Genomic DNA, 22,390 nt, shown 5'->3' on the forward strand with positions numbered 1-22,390 from the left:
CTTTCACCCACACTCTACACACCGGCCTCCTGTGCAGAGGTGGGAAGCAGCCGCTCTGTGCAAATTAACATGGAAATAGGAAGAGAGGCTTACATTTAACGGCATTCATGGCGTGCCGGGATCTGTGCTGTATGTTTTACCGATTTCTGGCTCATTTAACCCTCAGTTCGATGTTGTGAGGTGAGGGCTAGTGAAACACCCATTTTACTGATACACAGGGAAAAGCCAGGCTACAGAAACTGCTTGTGAGAGGGCACAGATGTCGGATCTAACAGACAAAGCCTGCAAAGTAGCCATTGTAATCATATCCAGAGAACTAAAGGAAGCCGTTTGGAAGGAAGCAGAGGGGAGCATCATGACATTATCTCATCAGATATAGAACATAAGGAGGTAGAAATTGTTAAAAAGAACCAAATGGAAATTCTAGAACTAAATGGAAATTGTAAAGTACAGTCAATGAAATGAAAAGGAAAATCACTCGAGAGGCATGACAGTAGGTTTGAACTGGCTGAAGAAAGAGCCAGCATTCTTGAGAACAGATCAGGAGCGATCATGTCGTCTGAAGATCAGAGAGAAACAATAATGAAGGAAAATGAACAGAGCCTCAGAGAAGTGTGAGGGCCCGTGAAGTGCGTCAGTGCACATAACAGGGGTACCCGGAGCGGAGAGAAAGGAGCAGAAAAAGTGTTCAGAGAGATCACGGCTGAAGACATCCCGAATTTGATGAAGAGCAGTAATCTGCACGTTCAGGAAGCCTCGGGAAGTCCAATCGAGAGAAACAGAAGGAGGTCCATCCTTAGGAAACTCCATCCTTAGAAAGGAGGTCCATCCTTAGAAAAATCCATCCTTAGAAGGAGGTCCATCCTTAGAAGGAGGTCCATCCTTAGAAGGAGGTCCATCCTTAGAAAGGAGGTCCATCCTTAGAAGGAGGTCCATCCTTAGAAAGGAGGTCCATCCTTAGAAAAATCCATCCTTAGAAAGGAGGTCCATCCTTAGAAAGGAGGTCCATCCTTAGAAAAATCATGGTAAAAAACGCTAACAGACAAAGCAAAAGAATCGAAAGCAGAAAAAGAAAAATGATTCCTGATGTACAAGGAAAACCCAATAAGATTATCAGCTGACTCATCACCAGAAATAATTGAGGCCAGAATGCAGTGGAGTGACAAGTTCAAAGTAATAATTATGACAGTGTATCATTGGGTATTTAACAAATATTTGTAACAACAGTAGCACAAAAATGGGGAAGAAGGAATAGATCACGTAGGAGTATGTTTCTAAGTCTCACTGGAAGTAAGTTAGTGTAAATCTTAAGTAGATCCTGATAAGTTAAGATGTATATGGTAAACCTCAGGCAACCTCCAAGAAAATAATTCAAAACTATATGGTGAAAATATCCTTAAAGAGGTTAAAATGTTGCACTAAAAAGAACTCATGTAATGCAAAAAAGAGCAGTAAAGGAGGAATAAAGGAACAGAAGAAGTCAGGAGACACAGAAAACAAAAAGTTAAATGGCATATGTCAATCTACCTACATCAAAAACAGCATTGTCTGTAAATGTATTAAACAAACCAATTGAACAGCAGAGATTTTCAGCCTGGACGTAAAAACAGATCCAACTGTATTGTGTCTACAGGAGACACACTTTAGATTCAAATATATAAACAGGTTGAAAGTAAAAGGATGGACAATACACATTCCACAAATAGAAAACATTAGAAATTGGAGTGACTGTAACAGTATCAGACAAAGGCTTTAAAAAAGGTTAATAGAAATAAAGAGGAACATTTTATAATGATAAAAGTGTCGATCCTCTAAAAATATGTGACAATTATAAACATATGTGCACCTAATAACAGAGCCCCCAGATATATGAAGCAAACATTGAGAATTGAAGTGAGAGACTTAACATCCCACTTAAATAATGTGTAGAACAACTAGGAATGTGGAGAAATCGTAACTCATACGTTGCTGGTGTAAAATGCTGCAGCTGCTTTTGAAAAGCAGTCTGGTGGCCCTTAAAGGGTTAAACACAGAATTATATGACCCAGCAATTCCACTCCTAGGTGTATAACCAAAAGAAATGAAAACACGTGTTCATACAAAAACTTGTTCATGGATGTTCATAGCAGCCTTATTCATAATAACGGAAAAGTAGAAGGAACCTAAATGTTCATCACGTGATGAATGGATAAATAAAACGTGTGTCATAGCCATGCAATGGCATAGTATTCTGCAATAAAATGAGGTATTGACACATGCTGCAAGGTGGGTGAACCTTGACAGCACTTTGCTAAGAAAACACGGGCTATGAAGCCAGTCATAAAAGCCCACGTGTATGATTTCATATATATAAAACGTCTAGAATAGGTGAATTTATAGAAACAGAAAACTGATTAATGTTTGCCCAGAGTAGGGGATGGGGGAAGAAGGGGAGTGACCGCAATGGGTTGGGGTTCTTTTGGGATGATGAAAACATTCTAAAGTTGATTGTGGTGGTGTTGCACCACCACATTTAGTATATTTAGTAAATGTACTAAGAAGCCATTGAATTGTACACTTTATTTTTAGTTAATTAATTAATTAATTTTTGGCCACATTGGGTCTTCGTTGCTGTGCGCGGGCTTTCTCTAGTTGCGGCAAGCAGGGGCTACTGTTCATTGCTGTGTGCGGGCTTCTCATTGCAGCGGCTTCTCTTGTTATGGAGCGCGGGCTCTAGGCGCGTGGCCTTCAGTAGTTGCGGCTCGCGGGCTTAGTTGCTCCGTGGCATGCGGGATCTTCCCGGACCAGGGCTCGAACCCGCGTCCCCTGCATTGGCAGGTGGATTGTTAACCACTGCGCCACCAGGGAAGCCCTACACTTTAAATAGGTGAATTATGTGCTCTGTAGGTTATATCTCAATAAAGCTGATGTGGAAGAAAGAATAGTACCATAATACTGAGTTGTTGGAAAAATTAAATGAGATAAAGCTCACGAGAATCTACCCTCAGTAAATGATAGTGTCTTTAGAGGCTCCTTGGCAGGGCTTATGAGAAAGCAGCCCACCATTTTGAATCCCAGGGCACATCTGCCACGTGTGATGTCATGCCGTGGCAATGCTTTGTAGAAAACCTTTGCCTTCTGCTTTGCTTTTCCAGGGCAGAGGACCTTTTGTCCACGGAGAAAAGGGCGAAAAGGTAAGCACCTCCCTGCTGTCTCATTCCTCCAGGGGCTGTGGATGTGGCCCGGGAACAGAATGGGGCACTTGGGTTCGGGAGAGTTGTGTGCTGTCGTGGTGCTGCCTGGTAAGAACTTGGGTGGGAGGGGAAGAGGTTTCCTGGGCTGAGTGCCTCAGTGTGTGAAGTGGGAGGGAAGGGCTTGTTCAGGACGTGGATGGTTCACAGTGCTTAGAGCAGAGGGTACTTAATGGCGCTCATGGAAATTGGGATGCAGAGCTGCAGATGTGGTTTGAGGACCAACATACAGGGCATTCAATATCAGAATGTGTTCAGGCCTTGTCTGCAGCGATGGGAAGGCCTTGGACGGTCTGTGCGTGATCAGACATGCTGAGAAGGTCCAAAGAGCAGGTGCCGATGGACGTGAGAGCGGGCAGACCAGAGGAACTCGGGGAGTAGTCAGGAGATTGTTGCAGAAGCACGAAGGCAAGATGATGAGGGCCAGAGTCATGGGTGGCAGTAGGACTAGACAGGCAGAGGAATGGAGGCCTATTCACATTCTCCCTGGATACGAATGTTGCACCTTCTTTAACCGTCATCAGTTGTGATGATGATGTACAAGGTCAACAGATCCTGGGAAAGAGGGGATTCCTTCTAAAGAGGAAAGCTTTCTTAAGGTGTGTCAGCCTAGAAGGAGAAATAAAGCAGTCACTAAAAATGCCATTTTCCACTCACACCAGCGATTAAAAATACATCTCCCATTTCCCAGGAGAGGCAGCCACAATACTTTGTAACATACATTTATGTTGGTTATTTTGCCGGAGTCTAGGCAATTGTAGACTCAGAATGCAGGGCATTGGACCTCGGAAGGATATCGTTACTCAGAGGGGGGCTCACATCAACCCCTTGCGTGGGGCTGATGGTATAAAGCAGGTGCCACTCTGTCAGGTTACTATGGAAACAGAGCTTTCATGTGCCCAGCTCGTTCTCTCCGTGTAGCACCTTTTATTTAGTCCGTTCATGTCTAGGAGATTTACTCTAAGGAGATAAATCAAGGCTGTGCACAAGTACATACCCACACGTTTCGTAATTACAGCGTGATTTATAAGGCAGCCTGGAAACAACTGTAACGCTCTGCAGTGGGCAAAAGGTAACGTGAGTTACTGTACAGCTAAATAATACAATGGCATTTAGAGGCACAAAATCACATTTAGAAGGATAATTAACGACCCAGCAAATGAAGATAGCATTTTGTTCATTTTTAGTTAAAACACATTGCAAAATATCTATACAGTATGACTCCAGTTGTGTTTATGTGTGTGTGTGAGACTCAGAGAGGGAGGCTGATTCTGGGGGCAAACCCCCATTGTTAACCACTGGTTGTCTGTGGGTGGCAAAGCTGTGAGAGTATTTATTTTTTCCCTTACTTTTCTTTGTGTCTTCATTTATTCCACAAGGAACTTCTCTTTTTTAACCTGTGTTAAAAGCACAGGCACACACATGCACACGTAATAACTACTGCACGGGAATACAGAGCCATTTGAGAGACAGTGTGACACACAGTGTAACACGAGCTTTGCACCAGGCAGACCTGGGTCAGTCGAGGTGTTCCCAAGCTCTGCCATCAGCGTCTGGGTCTCCCGCTGCCTACAGCAGGACTGGCAGCACCATCTTCCTCGATTCCTGTGTGGTCTCAAAGCACAGCACCTGGAACCTAGGCACTCAGGTTTGATGGTTGCCATCATGTTCGGTTCCTAAGAGCCCAGAACCCAGGCACAGGGTATTAACAGGACACCTACATGTTCCTCGGGTTCAGGACTGGGGCTGCCAGAGCGCTTGAAGTCAGGGCGCTCAGCCTGGGTCGTGCTTCCCAGGCAAGACCAACGTGCAGCTCCTGGGCCGGCTTGTCCTCTGAGTGACGTGCTGTCCTTCTCATGTGCTGGCGCCACCAGGAGAAGCTGACAGGCCCCTTTCTCCCATGAGCAGCAGCTGCATCTCTGCCCCGTCTGTTCTGGTTGAGCTCAGGACAGGCAGCCTTCTGCTTCTGGAGGCACCTACCCGGTGCCCCAAAGCCCAGGCTGCAGCGCTACGCTCAGGACCTGAAGCTGCCGGGCCACAGTCCCAGCCGGGAGACCTCCCCACACATCCGGTGCCGGCAGAAGAGACGCGTAGCTGAATAGACGCCGGCACTCCTGGCTCTGTCTTCAGCTGACGTTCTCTTGCAGTTGGGCATTTTTAGCAAAGTCTGAGTCTAGATTCTTCCACATCTGAGCTGTGTGATTCAGGATGAGTCACCTCCGTCTCTGGGTCTCTGCTCCCTCATCTGTAGAAACGAAGGGGTGGGATGTGATGATGCATAAGGGACCTTGCAGGTGGCAGTTCTGAGACTGGGTCATCAGCCCACCCCCAGCCTGAGTCCCTGGGGCTGTCTTCCGTAACTTGGAGTCTCTGCTTCCCCTCCAAGGATGCAGCGGGGCCAGGGAGAGTCAAGGGGACAACAGGATCCACAGAAAGGAGACCACTGGTGACTCATGCACGTGGACAGAGCTTAACAAACTGGCTCTTTTGCTTGAATATTCTCTCGAAAGCAATCGCAGAACACCAAGGGGATTGGATGAACTGGAGCCTGATGTGTCCACAGTCCGCGACTGTGTCCAGTCATGTTACGCTGAATCTTGCTGTGGTTTTTTGGGTTTTTTTTAAATTTTTGGTGATGTAATCAGCCACTGTGACAATGTGCATTGACCTATCTGAGGGCGAGGCACCGTGTATGCTGTGTTCCATGCTTTAATGTCTCATTATTAAGACAGTGCTTCGAGGAAGTCACAGCTATGCCCTTTTCACAGATGAGAGAACATAGCTTAGAGGTCAAGTGACCTGCCCAAGGTCACAGTTAGTAAGATGGCTAGAAAACACAATCACTCGTGAAGGGAAGCTGGAAGGCTGATTCAATTACCCCTTTTTCTGCAGCTGAGGAAACTGAGGCTCAGAGAAGGTGAGTGACTGGCCCAGTGTCACACAGCTGGAACACTGCCGGAGCTCTTGGCCTCCTGACTTGCCCAGCGCCCCCCACCAAATGCCCAGGACCACTGTGTGGTGCTTTGTTCCTGGGCTGCCTCTGCCCCTAGTTTTGGAAGCCAGCCTTCTCTCTGGTTCCCGTTCCACCCCACGTTCACCACGGGTTCTTGGGACAAAGCTCCCTCAGTGTTTTAATACGTATGAAATAGGGCTCAGGGAAAGGGGGAAGCAGGCTTTTAGGGGCTGCCTGAAAAGATCTGCGCGTAGCCCAGGTGTTGGGGGCACAGAAGGAGAGAAAGATAGGCATGGACCCTCCTTCACAGCGTCTGGAAGACAGCTGGCACTAAATAAATGCTTGCCTAGTAAGTGAATGGATGGATGGAGTGTGGACCTCCGTCATCCAGGACCGAGAGCCAGTAGAATGGTCACAGACTCTGCAGTCAGAAAGGTTCAGCTTCACACTCCGGCTCCCCTTCATGTGGAGCCTCAGGTTCCTTTTCTGTAAGAGTGAGAAGGGGAATGATAATAGTTCCTACCACGTGAGGATGCTGGGAAGATTAACCCAGGGCCCCACGTCGCAAGCCCGCATAATGGGTGATGCCGCTGTTCTCGCCCCCCCCCCCCCCGCCCCGTCGTCACTGGCAACGCTGTCTTGTTGAGGAGGGTAAGAGAGGGCGGCGGCAGCATGGTGTGGACCAGTGCTGGTGGGCTGGTTTGGACCAGTTTGGGGGGAGTCAGGGGGAGCAGGGAGGGGTGATGACTTCCGTGCCCTTCCCACCCTTGGTCCTTCCATGTTGACAAAATAAATTAATAAGCAGAGTGAAGATGTTGGTGTAAGGTTTCCTACGGCTGGACACTGAGTCTTTTCCATGGAGATGTGGTCCATGAGCCCCGCGGTAGAAAAAAATTCAGAAACAACAAAAACAAGGCCAAAGTGCGTGGTGTCCAGTGAGCTTCCTTTTGCATCCCGAGGGTCCTTCCGCTCTGGGGGACCAGAGCCTTCAGGGGAGGAACCCCACAGAGAGGCTGCCTTGTCGTCCCTTCCTGGACCCACAGCGCCCTCTGGTGTCTGGAAGCCAGAGCGTCGCTCCAGTTTTCCTCTGCAGGGGTGCATGTGATGCTGGGGAGATAGACCTCTGCCCTTTGGGAGCGTTCCTCTTTCCCTTAGGAATCTAGCACCTGGGGGGACGAGGACAAAGAGAGCTTTCATTTTGTGCTCAGATGTGGGCTCAGGTGATGGAAAGAAAGCAGGTTCGGGGAGTTGGGCAGACCTGGTTTGGATCCCAGCTCTGCAGTGGCTGGGTGAGCATTGGGTGGTGTCTCTCTGAGCCTCAGTTTCCTCATCTGTAAAGTGGGGCCATTGATGCCCACCCCTTAGGGCTGTTGTGGGGCTTATAGGAGGTTGGCAGTGCCTGTGACAGCACCTGGCTTAGTCCCTGGCACGTGGTAGTTCATGTAAAAATCTGTCCCTTATCTTTATTCCTTTCTTTTGTCTGCTAGAAGCTGTTGCTAAAATCCATAAAAGAGTGACAGATGTGCTTCTTCAGTAAACAGCGTTCAAGTACCTAGTACGTGGGAGAGTGGTGGGTTCACAGAGCTGTAAAACATGGCCTGGGCCTCCCCCAGAGTTCTCACTCACCAATTCAGAGGAGGAGACATGCACACACATTCTGGTCACGTGGTTGTCTAATCATGAGTGTTTCTTCTTCTTCCTGGTCCTTAATCGAGCCTGTTGTGCCACCTCCATCCTCCACCCTGTTACACGCTCAGAGGGTGACGACGCTATCAGGAGACCCTGCCTAGGACGCCGGTCACGTCAGCACTGCACCTTGAGGGTTTCCCAGGATACCCGGTATTGTACTGCTGGGGCTGCTTAGAGAATCAAACTAAAAAATATCTAGGAAATTATTGTAAGCACAGTTCCAATGAAGGGAGGAACAGAAACAAAACGACTGCAAGCTGACTCTGTTCTTTGTAAGTACTCTTAATGGTGACCAGCGGCAGCAAAAAATGGAAACAACCTGATGGAAAATTGCATTTCTTCAAGTGAAAATTAGGAAGCCCTTATATATGTAGATGTGCACGCAACATGGCGTCAATGAAATAGTAGAATAGGAAGCCACATGCACTCCCACACGAAAGGCGTGTGCGGCGAGCAGAGCCAGTGAGTGCACTGGGGAGTGGGATTTGGGCTATTTCGTGCCTTGTTAATTGCTCTTTATGTTGCTATAACATTAGTACTTTTGCAAAACATAAATATTTAACTAACAACTAGAGCTTAAACTTAATATGATGAAAAAATAAAAAATAATAGTATGTTTACAGTTGTTCATGCATGAAATCCAAATCCAAAAGTATTATTTTGGAGGGAAGAGCCCTCTCTCCCAGCATGGGGCATTTGCCGAACCCTGCGTGCTGTGACGGCTGGTCCCAGATGACAGAACATGGCAGCGGCTGAGGGTCAGGCTTTGGGAACCTGGCACTGCCCCTGTCCTGCTGTGTGACCTTGGAAAGGTCATTGCAGTTCTTGGTGCCTGTTTTCTCATGTGTACACTGAAGATAATAGTAACAATAATAGGCTCTTGTAAGATTGAAGTGAGGGTTAAGTGATTGCATCCACGGAAAGAACTTCGCAGAGCACCTGGCAGATCCGAAAGCATTAGCGGAAATCAGGTCTAAGCCACCTGGGCGCTGGATTCTCCGAGCGTGATGGTCAATTCGGACACATTATCTACGTTAGTCCAAACAGAACGACAGACTCAGTACTTTCACTTAGAAGCCCGGGGACGGTGTTCTTTCTCCCAGGGCCTGGGGCTGTGCGATGAGAGCCCAGATATCCCTGCAGCCATGCAGCGAGCCAGGTGGGGTAGGGCAGCGGTGACACACACAGGCTGGGCCCAGCGTGGACCCTTGTAGATGCCGTTGCAGAGAGGAGTCCCAGCTCACCTAAGCCAGCATCACCCGCTGCTCAGATACACAGGGCAATGCATTTCCTGCTGGGGCTCTTTGCCTTCTTTATGAGCAGCTGCTGGTATTAATATTTTAATTAGAGTTGGGATGGGATGTAGAAGGCAGCTCTCAGGTAGAGACCAGCCTAGACCCGGTGCTGAGGAGACTCCCCCGCCCCCTGTGTCCCTCGAGTGGCGAGTAACAGAGGACAGAGCAGGGGAAGGGCTTGCAGCCCCTCATCAAGTCTGGCTCACACCTTGTAGATGGTGGGGGCCCTTGGGAGCCACAGGGGGTGGAATTGTGGCCAAGTGTCCCGTAAAGCCATGCTTGGGTCAGCAGCTGTGTACTCAGCGCTTGGTAGCGGGGGGAAAGAAACCAAAACAACCACCACCAAAAAGTCCTCTCTTCAGCATTTTCACAGAAATCCGTACGGCAGTAAATAAAACTTTGTATGGATTTTGTGCTCGGATTTCACAGTGCGGTGCCCCAGAAAAACTATGCGAGCAAATAGAAGGAACTCAGCTAAACTTTATTGGGCTGGTTGACTCAGTAGCAGACAGAATTCTAGGTCACGCAAACATCGGTTCCTTGTCTTTATGGCTTGCTTCCATTTTTATCGGGACCATAAACCTGACGGGGAAAGAGGAATCGGAGCCAGACATACAGCAGAGGCCGTTCTGACTCCCTGGGATGCTGCCTCTAGAAACGTCAGCCAGGTGTCCTGCAGCGGATGCCGGAGCCGCGTGCAGGTCATCACGGGGGAAGCCCTTATGGGTTGGCTCACCGTGAAGTTAAACAAATAAGGTGCCGATTGGGAAACCGAGGAAAGAGGCCACGGCCATCTTGATGGAACTAAGGAGGGTTGTTAGAAGGCCAGGTTCAGAGCTGTCAGCTGAGGTGGGCTGGTCCCCAGGTCTGAGAAAAGTAGGTTCCCCACATGCTTATTCCAAACCAGGCCCCTGAGAAGCCCAGTGCCTCCTGTTCTCTGATGATTTGAAATTGGACAAAGCAGGCTCCCCTGCATTGCTGTGGACCTTAAGATCCAGCCTCTCGGGAAAGGCAGTGGCTTGAGGAGCACTGGGGACTCGTGTGCCCGGTGGTGGGCAGGGCGCCTGGGGCTCCTCAGCTCCAGGTGGCTTCCTTTGGCGCATTCTCGCTGTCCGATTTGAAACATGCAAATGCACGTGATTTTGCGTTTGATTTTAAACGCTGCTGTGGTCACACCGTTCCCTACAGACCCCTGGGCAGCCACTCTGTGTTACGTGGAGGATCAAGCCCCCTGCGTGTTGGCCCCAAACGACCCTCCCCCGTCTCCGTCTCCTGCCAATTCTGGGTCCATCTCTGGGTCCACGTTTCCACCTCCCCGGCACTGATTCCTCCTCCTTGCACGTCCACCGGCCCCTTCTCCTGTGGAATCCTGGAGATGCTTCTGACACAGTAACCTTCGGGGTGTCAAGCACGGAGCCAGGTGGTTCCACAGTCATTGTCTTACTCAGGCCTCCCAGTGAGGGCAGGTGGAGGGTATCACCATCATCATTTCATGGAAAAGGGCGCTGAGACTTAGGAAGATGCTCCTACACATCGATGTTTTCACCGTAGAAGCTATAGGGAGAGGACGAAGTAGTTTATAGTGAGCTCTGGTTTGTTCAAAAGTGTAACGCCTACCCAATTTAGGTCTAGTCCTGTGCTGGAGGGCTGGAGAAGGACAGCAGAAGGATGGACGTGAACTTTGGAGTAGGATTAATCCAGCCGTCTGCACTGAGAGTCAAGGCGGGTGGAGGGGTGGCGAGTGAAGAGTGTCTAGAAAAATACCTGCGCCACTGCAGAGCTCGTAGGGCAGAGAGGTGGGTGGCAGTGCCGCTGCCGCTCACATGGTCCTGACCAGCCCGCGGCCTGAGGTCTGAGCTGGCTGAGAGCCCTTCCTGTGAAGCAGCGGCGCAGTGCATGTCCCACTTCATGGGACAGTCAGACCTGCTCCCACAGTGACGTTTCTCTGATCTCAACGTGACAGACACACCTTGTGCCATCCACAGTGTGAAAGACTGAGTCCCTCCCACCCGAGTCAGTTCTTTCTTTGGTGTCTTTCAACGGCAGGCTGTACTTGAAATTGCGAGATGAGAGGATTTCGTGGAGGTGATGGGCTGTCCAGGTGGGTGGGGAGTGAAGCGCGGGGTCTGCTACATACGGCTTTTCTTCCCAGTGCCTCCTTTCCAGAGCACTGGCCAAGAAGCGCTCTCAGCGCGAGGTGCTTCTGCATAGCACGGGGTTCTGGTGGAGGTGGGACGTGTGCCGTTGCAGGGGATGATGGGCACGCTTACTTCGCAGATTCTGTCCGAGGGGATGGGTGGGGCGCTAACACTGGCAGCCATGGAGAATTCAGTGGCCAGCACTCGGTGATTTTGTCCGCAACAGTCGAGTGGCTTTGTCTCAAAGAAGATGCCTTGTGGTGGAAAGAATCATGACATCAGCCTTTTATTGACCACTTGATATCTGCCAGCTGTTCACTTTATGCGTGTCAGCCTCCTGCAGCTCCTTGAAGGAGTCTGGAGCATATGCCCAAGGGCACAGAGTGGTGGGTGAGGGGCTGAGGTTGTGTCTGTCCGACCCTACACCCCCATTCCTAACCACTGCACTGGCCAATGCCGGTTCCCTGCCCTCCCCCAAAAAGGATGCTTTTATCGGAGAATTCTTGACCCTCAAAACCCATGTACCTTGTAGGAATCGACTTATTTTATGCGCTGACTACATCATAGAGCCCCTGAGCCATGAAGTATAAATGGTATGTGTGAAACCTCTAAGATGAATTTATGCCGTTTGCCGCCAGCTCTGGGTCTCATCCTCTTTTTTCACAGCTGGCTTAATCCGTGCCCCCGACTCCTATTCTTAGCCTGTGCCTTAATGTGCTTTATTCATGGTTATCGACTTGGATAACTGTGGTCGAGTGCCTTCTATTTTTATCATAATTAAAGGGTTTAGGGGAAAATAGGTTCAGCTGCCTATGTGCCCTCAAATAGCCTTGTAGGTTGGGGCAAAATGCTGGGAGTTAGAATAAAGATGCCGCAGACCCTGTCCGTGGTGCTGAAGGACACGTCGGGGAAGTTTTGAGTTCAGGGGTTTTCACGGCCCCAGGCAGAGCTGGAATAGGAAAGTCTGCACTTTTTCCAGCCCCGTCTGACACTCAGGCTCTTGGCGAGTTTCATGGCCCAGCCACAGGGCCAAGGGCTTCATACAGGGGGGGAGAGCATTTATGGGAGGGTAAATGCTGGACTGCTAGGCAGCTGGGCTGGGAGGGCAGGGGAGGCCAAGGGCATGCATCCTAGACACCGACCGGCTGGACTCAGATCCCAGCTCGGCCACTTAGCAGCTGTGGACACTGGGCAAGTCAGTTACTCAACCCCTGCAACCCATGCTTTACCTCACCTATAAATTGGCGACTATAATTCTACTGGCCTCAGAGGGTTACAACGAGGATGAAATGAACTAATGAAAGTAAATGACTTAACATTTGTAAAAAGTGCTCATAACTGTTAAGTATAATTACCGTGATACCAGCGTAGTTTTCCACCTTTTACACCAAGTGACATCTTCTGCGTCCTCTGGTCTTATCCCCAGGGCCGGCTGACAGCTGGGAAATGTCAGTGTTCCCTGCCTCCCCCAGGGAGGACTTCTGTAACTCCCAAAGCCTCAGGGAGCCTGGGGAGTGTTATTAGAAAGCGTGTTCCAGGTGGGCTGCCGTAGAGGTGTAAGGTGTCTTTTCCTTTCTTCAGTTCATCCGAAATAATTTGCAGAGCATCTGAGAATAATAACGGTCCCACATATTTACAACTACTACTGTCTGCCAGGACTCACACACAAGCTGCTCAGTTTGGGGGTAGAGATGGTTGTCCTTATTGTACAGGCCTATTAACCATGTGACCAGGTGCAAGTGACTTTCTCTGTCCGTGTGGCCAAGCCAGGAAGTGAGCTCATGCATTCTGACGCCACAGAGAAGTGGTTCTCAAACTTGACCAGGTGCCCAAACCCCCTTGAGGGCTTGTTAAACCACCATGCCAGGCCCCGCTCCCGGTCTGTCTGACTCAGTGGGGCTGCGGTGAGGCCAGAGAATCTGCCCTCCTGACAAGGCACAGGTGATGCTGACCCTCCTGGCTCGGGAACCACACCTGGAGGACCACTGCCCAGAGGACTCATCAGCCCCCACCCTAGGGCCTGCTGCGGCTCTGCCGGTGGAAGGAGAGGGGCACTAACATGGCACCTGTAGCAGCGAAGCAGGGTCTTTCTCAGTATTTCGGGGGAAAGCTCTGATATTTAATTAATCGAAAGAACAGGGGAAGTATCTGTTCTCTCTTGTCTGTTTTGCCCAGTGAAGTAACCAGGTAATCCCTAGAGCTCTGGTTCTGACAAGTGGGCATATGGGTGGATAATTTCCTGCCACGTGTTACCCACCAGGGGCTCCCAGTGAGATTACTGAGGCAGTGTGTGTGTGCATGAGGGGGTGGCCAGAAGAGAGGTCAGCGCCTTGGCTTGGAATCAGGGCCCCCCCGATTTTGAGTCACAGCTGCGCGTGTGAGCTGGGGGAAAGCCTCTCTTCCCCGAGCCCTGGTCATCATCTGTGATGGATTTCACATGCATTATCTATGGTCATTTTCTTTTTTTTAAGTTTTTCACCCAGATTTTATTAATGCAATTCCATAATGACTGTGACATATCATAAAGATGAAACAAAGTGTATTTTGTTTATTTAAAAAAAATTTTATTGAAGTGTAGTTTATTTACAGTGTTGTGTTAATTTCTGCTGTACAGCAAAGGGACTTAGTTATATACGTACATACATTCTTTTTTTATGTTCTTTTCCATTATGGTTTATCCCAGGATATCGAACATAGTTCCCTGTGCTATACAGTAGGACCTTGTTTGTCTATTCTGTATGTAACAGTTTGGGTCTGCTAACCTCAAACTCCCACTCCATCCCTCCCCCCCGCTTTGGTAAACACCAGTCTGTTCTCTAGGTCTGTGAGTCTGTTTCTGTTTCATAGATAGGTTCATTTGTGCCGTAGTTTAGATTCCGCATGGATGTCACGTGGTATTGTCTTTCTCTTTCTGACTTACTTCACTTAGTACGATAATCTCTAGCTGCATCCACATTGCTGCAAATGGCATTATTTTGTTATTTTTTATGGCTGAGTAGTATTCCACTGTATATATGTATATGGTCATCTTCTTAAGCTGAGTGACTTCCTTTTCACAGGTGAAGAACAGAGGTTCCAGACAGTTTACTCCAAATAACAGAACTTGATGCTTCTTTCACATTTCCCTGTGTACAGAGCATTTTCCAAAGCATTGTCTCAAGGCATCTTACAGACCACCTTGTGCCAGAGGTACTATTACTCCTTGTGTCACCCTGTTTGTGGACGACGAAGCTGAGAGCAGGAGGGGAAGTCACTTGTTCTGCTCAGCTAACGGGCAGCAGAGGCTTCATACGAATCCAGACCCTGCTCGCCAGTCTGGTCCCCTCCTCCCCTCCCCTCCCGTCTCCTCCCCCTCTCTCTCATCTTTCTCTTTCTCTTTCTTCCCTCCCTCCCTCCCTCCCTCCTTTCTTTCCTCCCTTCCTTCCTTTTTTTCCTTCCTCTCTCCCTCCCTCCCTCCCTCCCTCCCTCCTTTCTTTCCTCCCTTCCTTCCTTTTCTTCCTTCCTCCCTCCCTCCCTCCCTCCCTCCGCTTTCCTGCTTTTTGTACTTCACTGTGGATCCTGAGCTGCATATATTCCCTTTGAAGATCTCCCTGTGCCCGACCTGTCCAGTTCCAGGGCCACCTCCAGTCTGTTCCCCACTCCTTTCTTTGACCCACCTTATGGGCTTGCGAAAGAGTTCTTAGTTCTCAACAGAATATAAACAACTGGCATTTTAATAATATTTTATAGTCCTCCAATTATATCCACACTCATTTTCTCATCTGGAAGCATGAACCTCTGTCTTAGGAATGATGAAACTGAGGTTCAGAGTGGTAGCATGACTTTCCTGATGGGATATCAGCGGACAGCTTAGGGCTGTAACTCTGTCTTCAGAACATCTGCAGGCAGCTGAGTCCAGGTGGAGGACTTTGGAGAGCGTGTCACGGGGGCATGGTGGTCTGTGACGTTAAGATTAGGTGGCCCTGAAACATGAAATATGCGGGTCATGTTGACTTATCCTCGGGGACACAGTTTTCAAGGGCAGGAACCCATTTAATGAAATGCCTGGATCTCATCATGACTTGAAAGTGGAAATTTCTCAGAATGTGTCTGTTTGCAGTGCCAGCTTGGTTATCCTAACCATGATTCGAAGATTAAAAAAAAAAAAAGATGTTACCTTCTCAGACAAAGAAAATATTCATGTCTAAAGAGGCTGTTTCTTTGCCCACCAGTGCTCTAAAGCCAGCTTGCCCAGCTGTCCCCGTCCTTGGGAAGCACACATCCTGCAGGACGTTTATGATGCCTCCTCACAGATGTAAACTGAGACTCACGGTGTGCCGCTAACTTGACCCGGGCCGTTGGTACTGAGGGACAGCGGGATTTGAAGCTGCAGCTGACTGGCTCTTGAGACTGTTGTTTTCCTATAACAGCTTGCTGTTCCCTTTGTCCCTGCGGGTTTCGTACCCGCAGGGCTCACTTCCACAGGGCTCTGGGGAAGGAGTTAAAGCGCAGGGAACACTTGTGGGGCCTGGGGCCACGTGGACGTGGCTCACGCGGAGGTGACGGAGCCCTGGTTCCCGTCTCGTGGAGCTCTTGTCTTGTGATGAGACGGACTCACACAGATACTTGTTGGGCATCTACCGGAAAGTGCCAACAGAGCTGGGCGTTTGACAACTGTGAGCACAGGGGAGGTTCCAGAACTCTCTGGAGTTCCCTCTGGCGTTGTCTCTGGTCTTCTCCCTGGCTTCCTCTATTAGATGGTCCGGGAAACGCCGTGCTGTGCTGCTCTCCCCGCTGTATTCCTGAGGCAGGAGCCCATCTAGACCTCCCTTCCCTGCCTGCAGCTGCGGGACCTCCCACCTGCAGCAGCCAGAAGACGGGCTGGCCCTTCAAGGACTGGGTAACCCACCCCTGGGGCAAGCTTCGCACCGCGTCACCCCAAGAGGGCTGACCCTAGAGGGGTGCGCTGTGGGGAGCGTCTCCTTTTGGAAAGTGTTGCATTTATCCCTAATGTTGTAAGGAAGCAGGGTTCGGTAGGCTGCCCCCTGCCTTTGGAAGCACACAGCCTTTTGCTAAGATCCGAGCAGGATGGGGCCAGAGATAAAACATGGCCTTGGAGACGGGGCATCTGGGGAGCTGAGCCCACCCTGTCCCTGACCCCCGGCATCCTGGCTTGAGGCAGAGCTCCTGCCTCCTGCGAGGCCTGTGGGGACGCTCTGATGCTTTCCCAGGGAAGGACGGCTGGTTGAGGCTGAGTGGGGCTGACCTCGATCTCTGCGGAGGGAGGGCAAGGCTGCGTGCCCAGGCCTCAGCCGCCCCAAGCTGCCTCACCAGGCCATGGAACTTCTGGGTAGCCGCCAGAAAGTCAGGGTTCCTCTGTGCTCATGGGCTGCACGTGAAGACAGCATGGAACCCGTAACCCACAGGGTGACCGAGCATCCAAGCAGGGCCGTGCGTGTAAGTGCCAAGTGCTGTGCAGACGACGAGGCCGACTCTGGGGCCCCAAGTCTGATCTCCCGCTACACACGCTGTAACTTTGCAGAGTACTGAGTCCCTGCGTTTCCATGTCGTAAACTCTGAAACGTAGGTAGCAGTTGCATCTCCCTGTGGAATTGTTGTGAGGACGGGTCGAGTGCACTGATGAGGGTAGACAGCTCAGAACCTGGCAGGTCGTGAATGTGTAGCGAAGACTGGCCGCCAGCAGCACGTCTGTAATATCCCCGTAACGTTTTCTTTAGTGTACCGTTAATTTTCCTGCTGTTTCTGCCATTAGCGCTAACGATAGCGATGCTGGTTGGTGTCTAGTTGTCACTCTGTATTGCAGAAATCACTTGTATCCGTACTGGTTGCCTCTTTCAACCTCGCTTGAGTTTCAAAATAGTCAGATAGAGGGGCAGGCAGACAGGGAATTCACCCCTGTTGTGTGGGTGTGGAAATAGAGGCTGAGAAGTCTCCGGCCACAGCTGCCCTGCCCTTACAGGGACAGTTGGACCCCAGAAAGCACCCCATCGACTGCCACTTGTCCTGAGGAAGTGGCCACCACAGAACACCCTGGGCCCTTGATGTTGAACAATCCTTCCTCGTGTGAAAATACCCAGACTGTTCGCCTGCCTTTGTGTCCAGCCAGGGAGAGTCAGACGTTCCCTAAGACCAACGAGAAAGTCTCTCCGCTTCGGAAATCCCACCTAAGTACGAGGCTTGCCAATCAGAGACTGCCTTCGTCTTTCTTCTTCTTACTCAATAACTAACTCCCTTTTAACACTTTTGAACCCCTGCTGATGGCAGCCTGGTCCCCTGGACGCACGTGTGTGAAGGACTCGGTTTTGCCCCTGAGGAGGTGCAGGGTCCCCGCACGTGCCCCAGGGGCAGGTCAGGCGGGCAAGGACACTGTGCAGACCCGCCATCCACAGAGCAAGTTTAAGGCTTCAAGACAACCTGCCGTGAAGGACCCTGTTTAACTTTATTTAACTGCAGTTCACAAGCTTATTTGACCCAAGGACTTGGCAATCTTCCCCCCACCCCGTCACACATAAACTACAAATCAAACAGGTATCGTGCAGACCAGCTTTGGAAATGTTACATGAACCCCCGCGGAGACACTTCATACTTATGCAAGCTCCACAGTGTCTGTAGTTGTTTCCTTTTTTATAGAAAGTGAGACCGAGATTCTGAGATCAAGTAATTTGTCCAAACTGGCCCACCCTTCTCTAAGGGACGGTTGCAGGAGCATGAGGGTTGCATTCAGCCTGCCGAGTCCCTGAAGTTCTGCCCCCCAGGCTGCCTTGCCTGCGACGTCCCCTCTGGAAGGTTCCACTCACGTTAACTGATCTCCTTAGTCTCCAGGACTAGACCCTCCTGGCCCCGAGCTTAAGAACCAGACACCACTTCCCAGCAGATCAGTGTTTCGTGGGAGCACAGGCGCCCTGTGGGCACCGTTAAATTGCTGGGTGACAGCAGGAGAGGGCACCTCATGTGGCCGCGATGACAGCGTGCCGGGGGTAGAGGTGTCCCCCCAGCAGGGGTGTGCTTTACTGCCCCAGCACCCCCTCATCCTCCCAGCGACCCTGCTGGTGTCACCCTCCACACTTGGACGAGGGGCGAGCGCCACACAACCTTTCAGAGTGGCTGCCTTTGGGGTCACGCAGCTAGAAAGGTGCAGAGCTGGGCCAGAGATGTCTCTCTGTCTGTTTTTCTCTCCAATATCACAACAACTTAGAATGTTGAGACCATGGAAGGCACTTTGTAGAAGTTTTAAAAGTGTGTGTGTGTGTGTGTGTGTGTGTGTGTGTGTGTACACAAACATACACGGTTGCATCTTAATTTATAGATAAAAACTAGAAATGTATAATGTGTGGTGTGTCTTTCAGAAAATAAGACCTGTCTCGAGGGCTTATTATGAGTACGAAATAACACAGTATATGAAGACATCCTACAGGGTCCAGCCCTTAGTGTTTTCTAAATATACTTACAGGTTCATCAGTTCAGTCATTCATTGAATGTCCAGCATCGTCATTTCACAGATGGAAAAGCCCAGAAAGAGGCACTGACTTGCTCCGTGTCCCACGGAAAATTGATGGGGAGGGGGCAGCTGGGGTGAAGGTCTTGGCGGAATCCTTTGATTTGAATCAGGTGGTGTGGGAGCTGGACAGGAGCAGAGGGCTCCTGGATTTCCCTGTTTTTGAGTTGTCCCCCGTCCATCTCCAGGAGGCATGGTTGGGGGGGGTCGAGCAGGTCCCCACAGCTGCTCCATGAGCGTGCCCGTCCCATGCTTCTGCACAGTTCATCAGAATGGAGTTCGCCCCAGCTTAGGAAACATTTTCAATACCTGGTCTAGCCCAGTGGTCCTCAACTGGTGTGAGTTTTACCTCCCAGGGGACGTTCGGCGATACCTGGAGGCATTTTGGGTTGTCACACCTGGGGAGTGCTACTGGCATCTCAGGATGCTGCAGGGCATCCTGCAACACCCAGGACAGCCTCCCCACCCCCGAACAAAGAATTATCAGCCCAGTGCTGATGGGGCCCAGGTCAAGAACCCTGCTCCGGCCTGGTGCTGTGCTGACATGTGTGACTCCGGTCCTGGAGGGGGGTCAGCCACACGGCGAGTTAGGGGAGGGCGGGGCAGGGGCGTCTCACTCCCACTGTCAGGTGCATATGTACCCCCTGGGGGATCTTGTTAAAACATGGGCCCTGATACAATAGGCCTCCAGTGAAGCCTGAGCATCTGCATTTCTCACCCTCTCCCAGGAGGCGCCCAGGCTGCAGGTCTGTGAATTGCCCTCTGAGTCGTGGTGTCCTGGCCACAGGTCCTGTCTGGCACTTTCTCCGCTGCACCAGCATCCTGAGAGCCTGTCTCCAGTGCTGTCCTCACCCTGTCCTAATTGCTGTTCTCTTTCTCTCGTCCTAGGGTTCCCTGGGCCTGCCGGGTCCCCCTGGGAGAGACGGCAGCAAAGGCATGCAGGTACGTCTGTTCCCACAGGGCAGCACCGGGCTTGGGACCTCCTGATCAGAGTCCCCTGTCCCCGAGTGGGGTGGCCTTTGCCAGGGCCAGGCCTGAGCTGGGGCTTCTTTGTACCAGGATCTTCCCAGGTCCCTGGAGGCCAGCCTGATAGTTATAACATCACCAGCAGCAGCCGTTGCCACCAGGCATCTGCCACCTATGTGTCCCTGGAAGCTGTTTTCTCACTTAGCTGACAGGCAGTCCTGCATGGGAGGTCTTGTCCGATGCCTAGACCTGGAACCAAGTCGAGGTCCAAGCTGAGGGATTCGGTTCCCAAGTCCCCGGTTCACAGCTCAAGGAGTCGGTGAGACCCCAGCAGCAGCTGCACGGCCAGCCGGCCTCCCTCTGGGGGGCACCCCGACTCCACCTCTGCACCCGCAGCCTCTGAGTTGGAACACAGTCTGGGACCCCAGGCAAAATGTGACCTCAACTCAGGCGGGTCAGTCCGATCCAGGACAAACGGGCCCTCTTCTCCAGCAAGGACCCAAATGGAAACCGGCTCGGGTTCTTGGCGGCCTCTGATGGGCACGCAAGCCACTATGCTTGCTCCACTGTTCTGTCTCAGCTGAGTTTTGTTGGACCAGCAGCAGGAGTGGATGGGGACTGAGGTGATGAACACCCGCAGTGAAGATCAGCTCCTTTGCTTGTAGAAAGAGTCTCTGGGGGAGCTGGGTGTCAGCTCACCAGTGGTTACATCGTTTCCGTGCCGAGTTCTAGTTCCAGGAAGAGATGCCTCGGGTGCCTGGGCCTGTGTCCGCCGGGTTGTGACCACATGCTATTCTGTGTGTGCAGGGGGAGCCGGGAGAGCCAGGAGAGCCGGGGCTGCCTGGAGAGGTGGGCGTGCGGGTAAGTGTTGCTTTGAGTTATTCCTCTCTTGTTCCTGGTGTACAGATCTTGATGCAAAACGAACTTTTTGGGTAACATTTCCTTAGGTGTAGAGCTGATGCCCAAATGGGTTCCCTACCTACACTGCTTATGCACCACAGCCGGGCTCATGTGTGCATGTCCACACATCCACGATGTTTCTAAAGGCTTACAGAAAATGAATCGTACCGTACTCTGCCGTTTATCTTTTTTAACAAGAGACCTATCTTTCCACACCAGTATGGATCGACACCACCTATTCTCTTAATCAGTGCATGTTATTCCATCATATGGATGTGTCGTAATTTACATGACTTTTCCTCTATTTGTGGCCCTTAAGGTTATTTCTGATTTCATCTTTTTCACTAAAATCAGTAAATGCACACACACGTGTGCACGTGCACACGTTTCTCTTACGTATACTGTATTTTTATTTCCGTAGGCTAGATGACAAAAATTGGGATACCTTTGGCTGAGGAAAAGAACATTTTAATTTTAATAGATTTTAACAGATATTGCCCAGTTAGTAGCCTAGAAATCATAGCAACCCATGGTCCAGGCAGCAGAGGGGTCTCCAGGCCCTGCAGACTCCCGTTGGGCTTTGTCAGGACACGTCTGGGTTGTGCTGGCCCCACGGCGAAGTATGAGCGATGCGCTGAGGGAATCAGTCATGTGACCAAGAGCTGTGCACATGTCCTGGCCAGATCCTGGCATGGCCGTGGACCGCGGGGCACATGGAAACGAGACAGCCGCACTGGACTTCTGATGGCTCAGCACACTGTTTCCTGTTCCTCGAAGTCAAGCAGAGTTGCGTGTGAATCCTGGCTCCACCAGGCAGGGGATGGCACGAGCTCTGCGTGGGGCAGGGAGCAGCGGAGATAGAGGGGTCTCTCGGGGAGACCTTGTGTGGGCGGCACGGTGGCACGTGGTGGGTGAGAAGCAGCCCTCTCGGCCCTGAACGTGGTCACCGACAGAGTGTGACCTCTGCTCCTGCCTCTTCTGGCCATTCCCAAACCTTTTTTTGTGAACACGCTTCTGCAGGGACCCCAAGGACCTCCTGGACTTCCCGGACCTCCCGGCCCTGTCGGAGCTCCTGTAAGTAGAGGCAGCTGTGTGGAAGGGGCTCTGTCGCCTCTGCCAGGGACTGGGACCCAGGCTCTGACAGGTCTCCATCCCACATCTACACGGAGGACATGGCAGTGAAGCATGGGTGATTCTTCTTAGACCAGAAATGCTTACATGTTATGGTACTTAAAGGATCTCTTAGCGATCATGTTCAAATGCACGTTCCCAGGGCCCCATTCCCAGCTAAAGCAACAGGTTTGTGTGGAGCCCAGGAATCTGCATTTTTACCCAGCAGCCCAGGTATTTCTGACACTTGACCTAAAGAAGCCATTTTTACCAATCTGTCTAGTCAGCCGCTCCAGAAAGGGGTGGAGTCTTTATTATAAATTTTCAGCCCCTAGAACAGTGCCAGACACAGGGGATGTTTGGTGACCAAGTGCCCCGTGAACAAAGCGATGGACAAGTAGATACGGTATATAGTGAGCAAAGTGTCTCCTTGAGCCTCTAACCTTGTTTTTAGTGCTTGTTAAGAAAGATTTGAGATGCTCTCCAAAGGAAAGAAGCAGTGTTAATGGTCGTTTTCAAACAAGGCAACCTGCATTGCCTCAGGGGCATTCAAAACCTCTGACCTCTGTGTATCTGGCCAGAATATTTGGATGGAATTAGAATGGCCTGTATAT

General features: G+C 50.7%; 1 protein-coding gene across 4 annotated transcripts in view; it reads left to right on the plus strand.

The window, feature by feature from the left end:
* The window catches only part of COL22A1 (collagen type XXII alpha 1 chain), a 261,534-nt gene that overhangs the window by 90,492 nt on the left and 148,652 nt on the right, over positions 1-22,390 (plus strand). For all 4 annotated transcript variants that reach the window (XM_079902136.1, XM_079902139.1, XM_079902138.1 and 1 more), the window contains exons 12-15: positions 3,135-3,173; positions 19,689-19,742; positions 20,574-20,627; positions 21,687-21,740. In XM_079902136.1, coding sequence (XP_079758262.1) covers positions 3,135-3,173; positions 19,689-19,742; positions 20,574-20,627; positions 21,687-21,740 — 201 coding nt within the window. The remainder of the gene's footprint in view (positions 1-3,134; positions 3,174-19,688; positions 19,743-20,573; positions 20,628-21,686; positions 21,741-22,390) is intronic.

This window comes from Stenella coeruleoalba (genome assembly GCF_951394435.1).
Source record: "Stenella coeruleoalba genome assembly, chromosome: 17".
Lineage (NCBI taxonomy): Eukaryota > Metazoa > Chordata > Mammalia > Artiodactyla > Delphinidae > Stenella > Stenella coeruleoalba.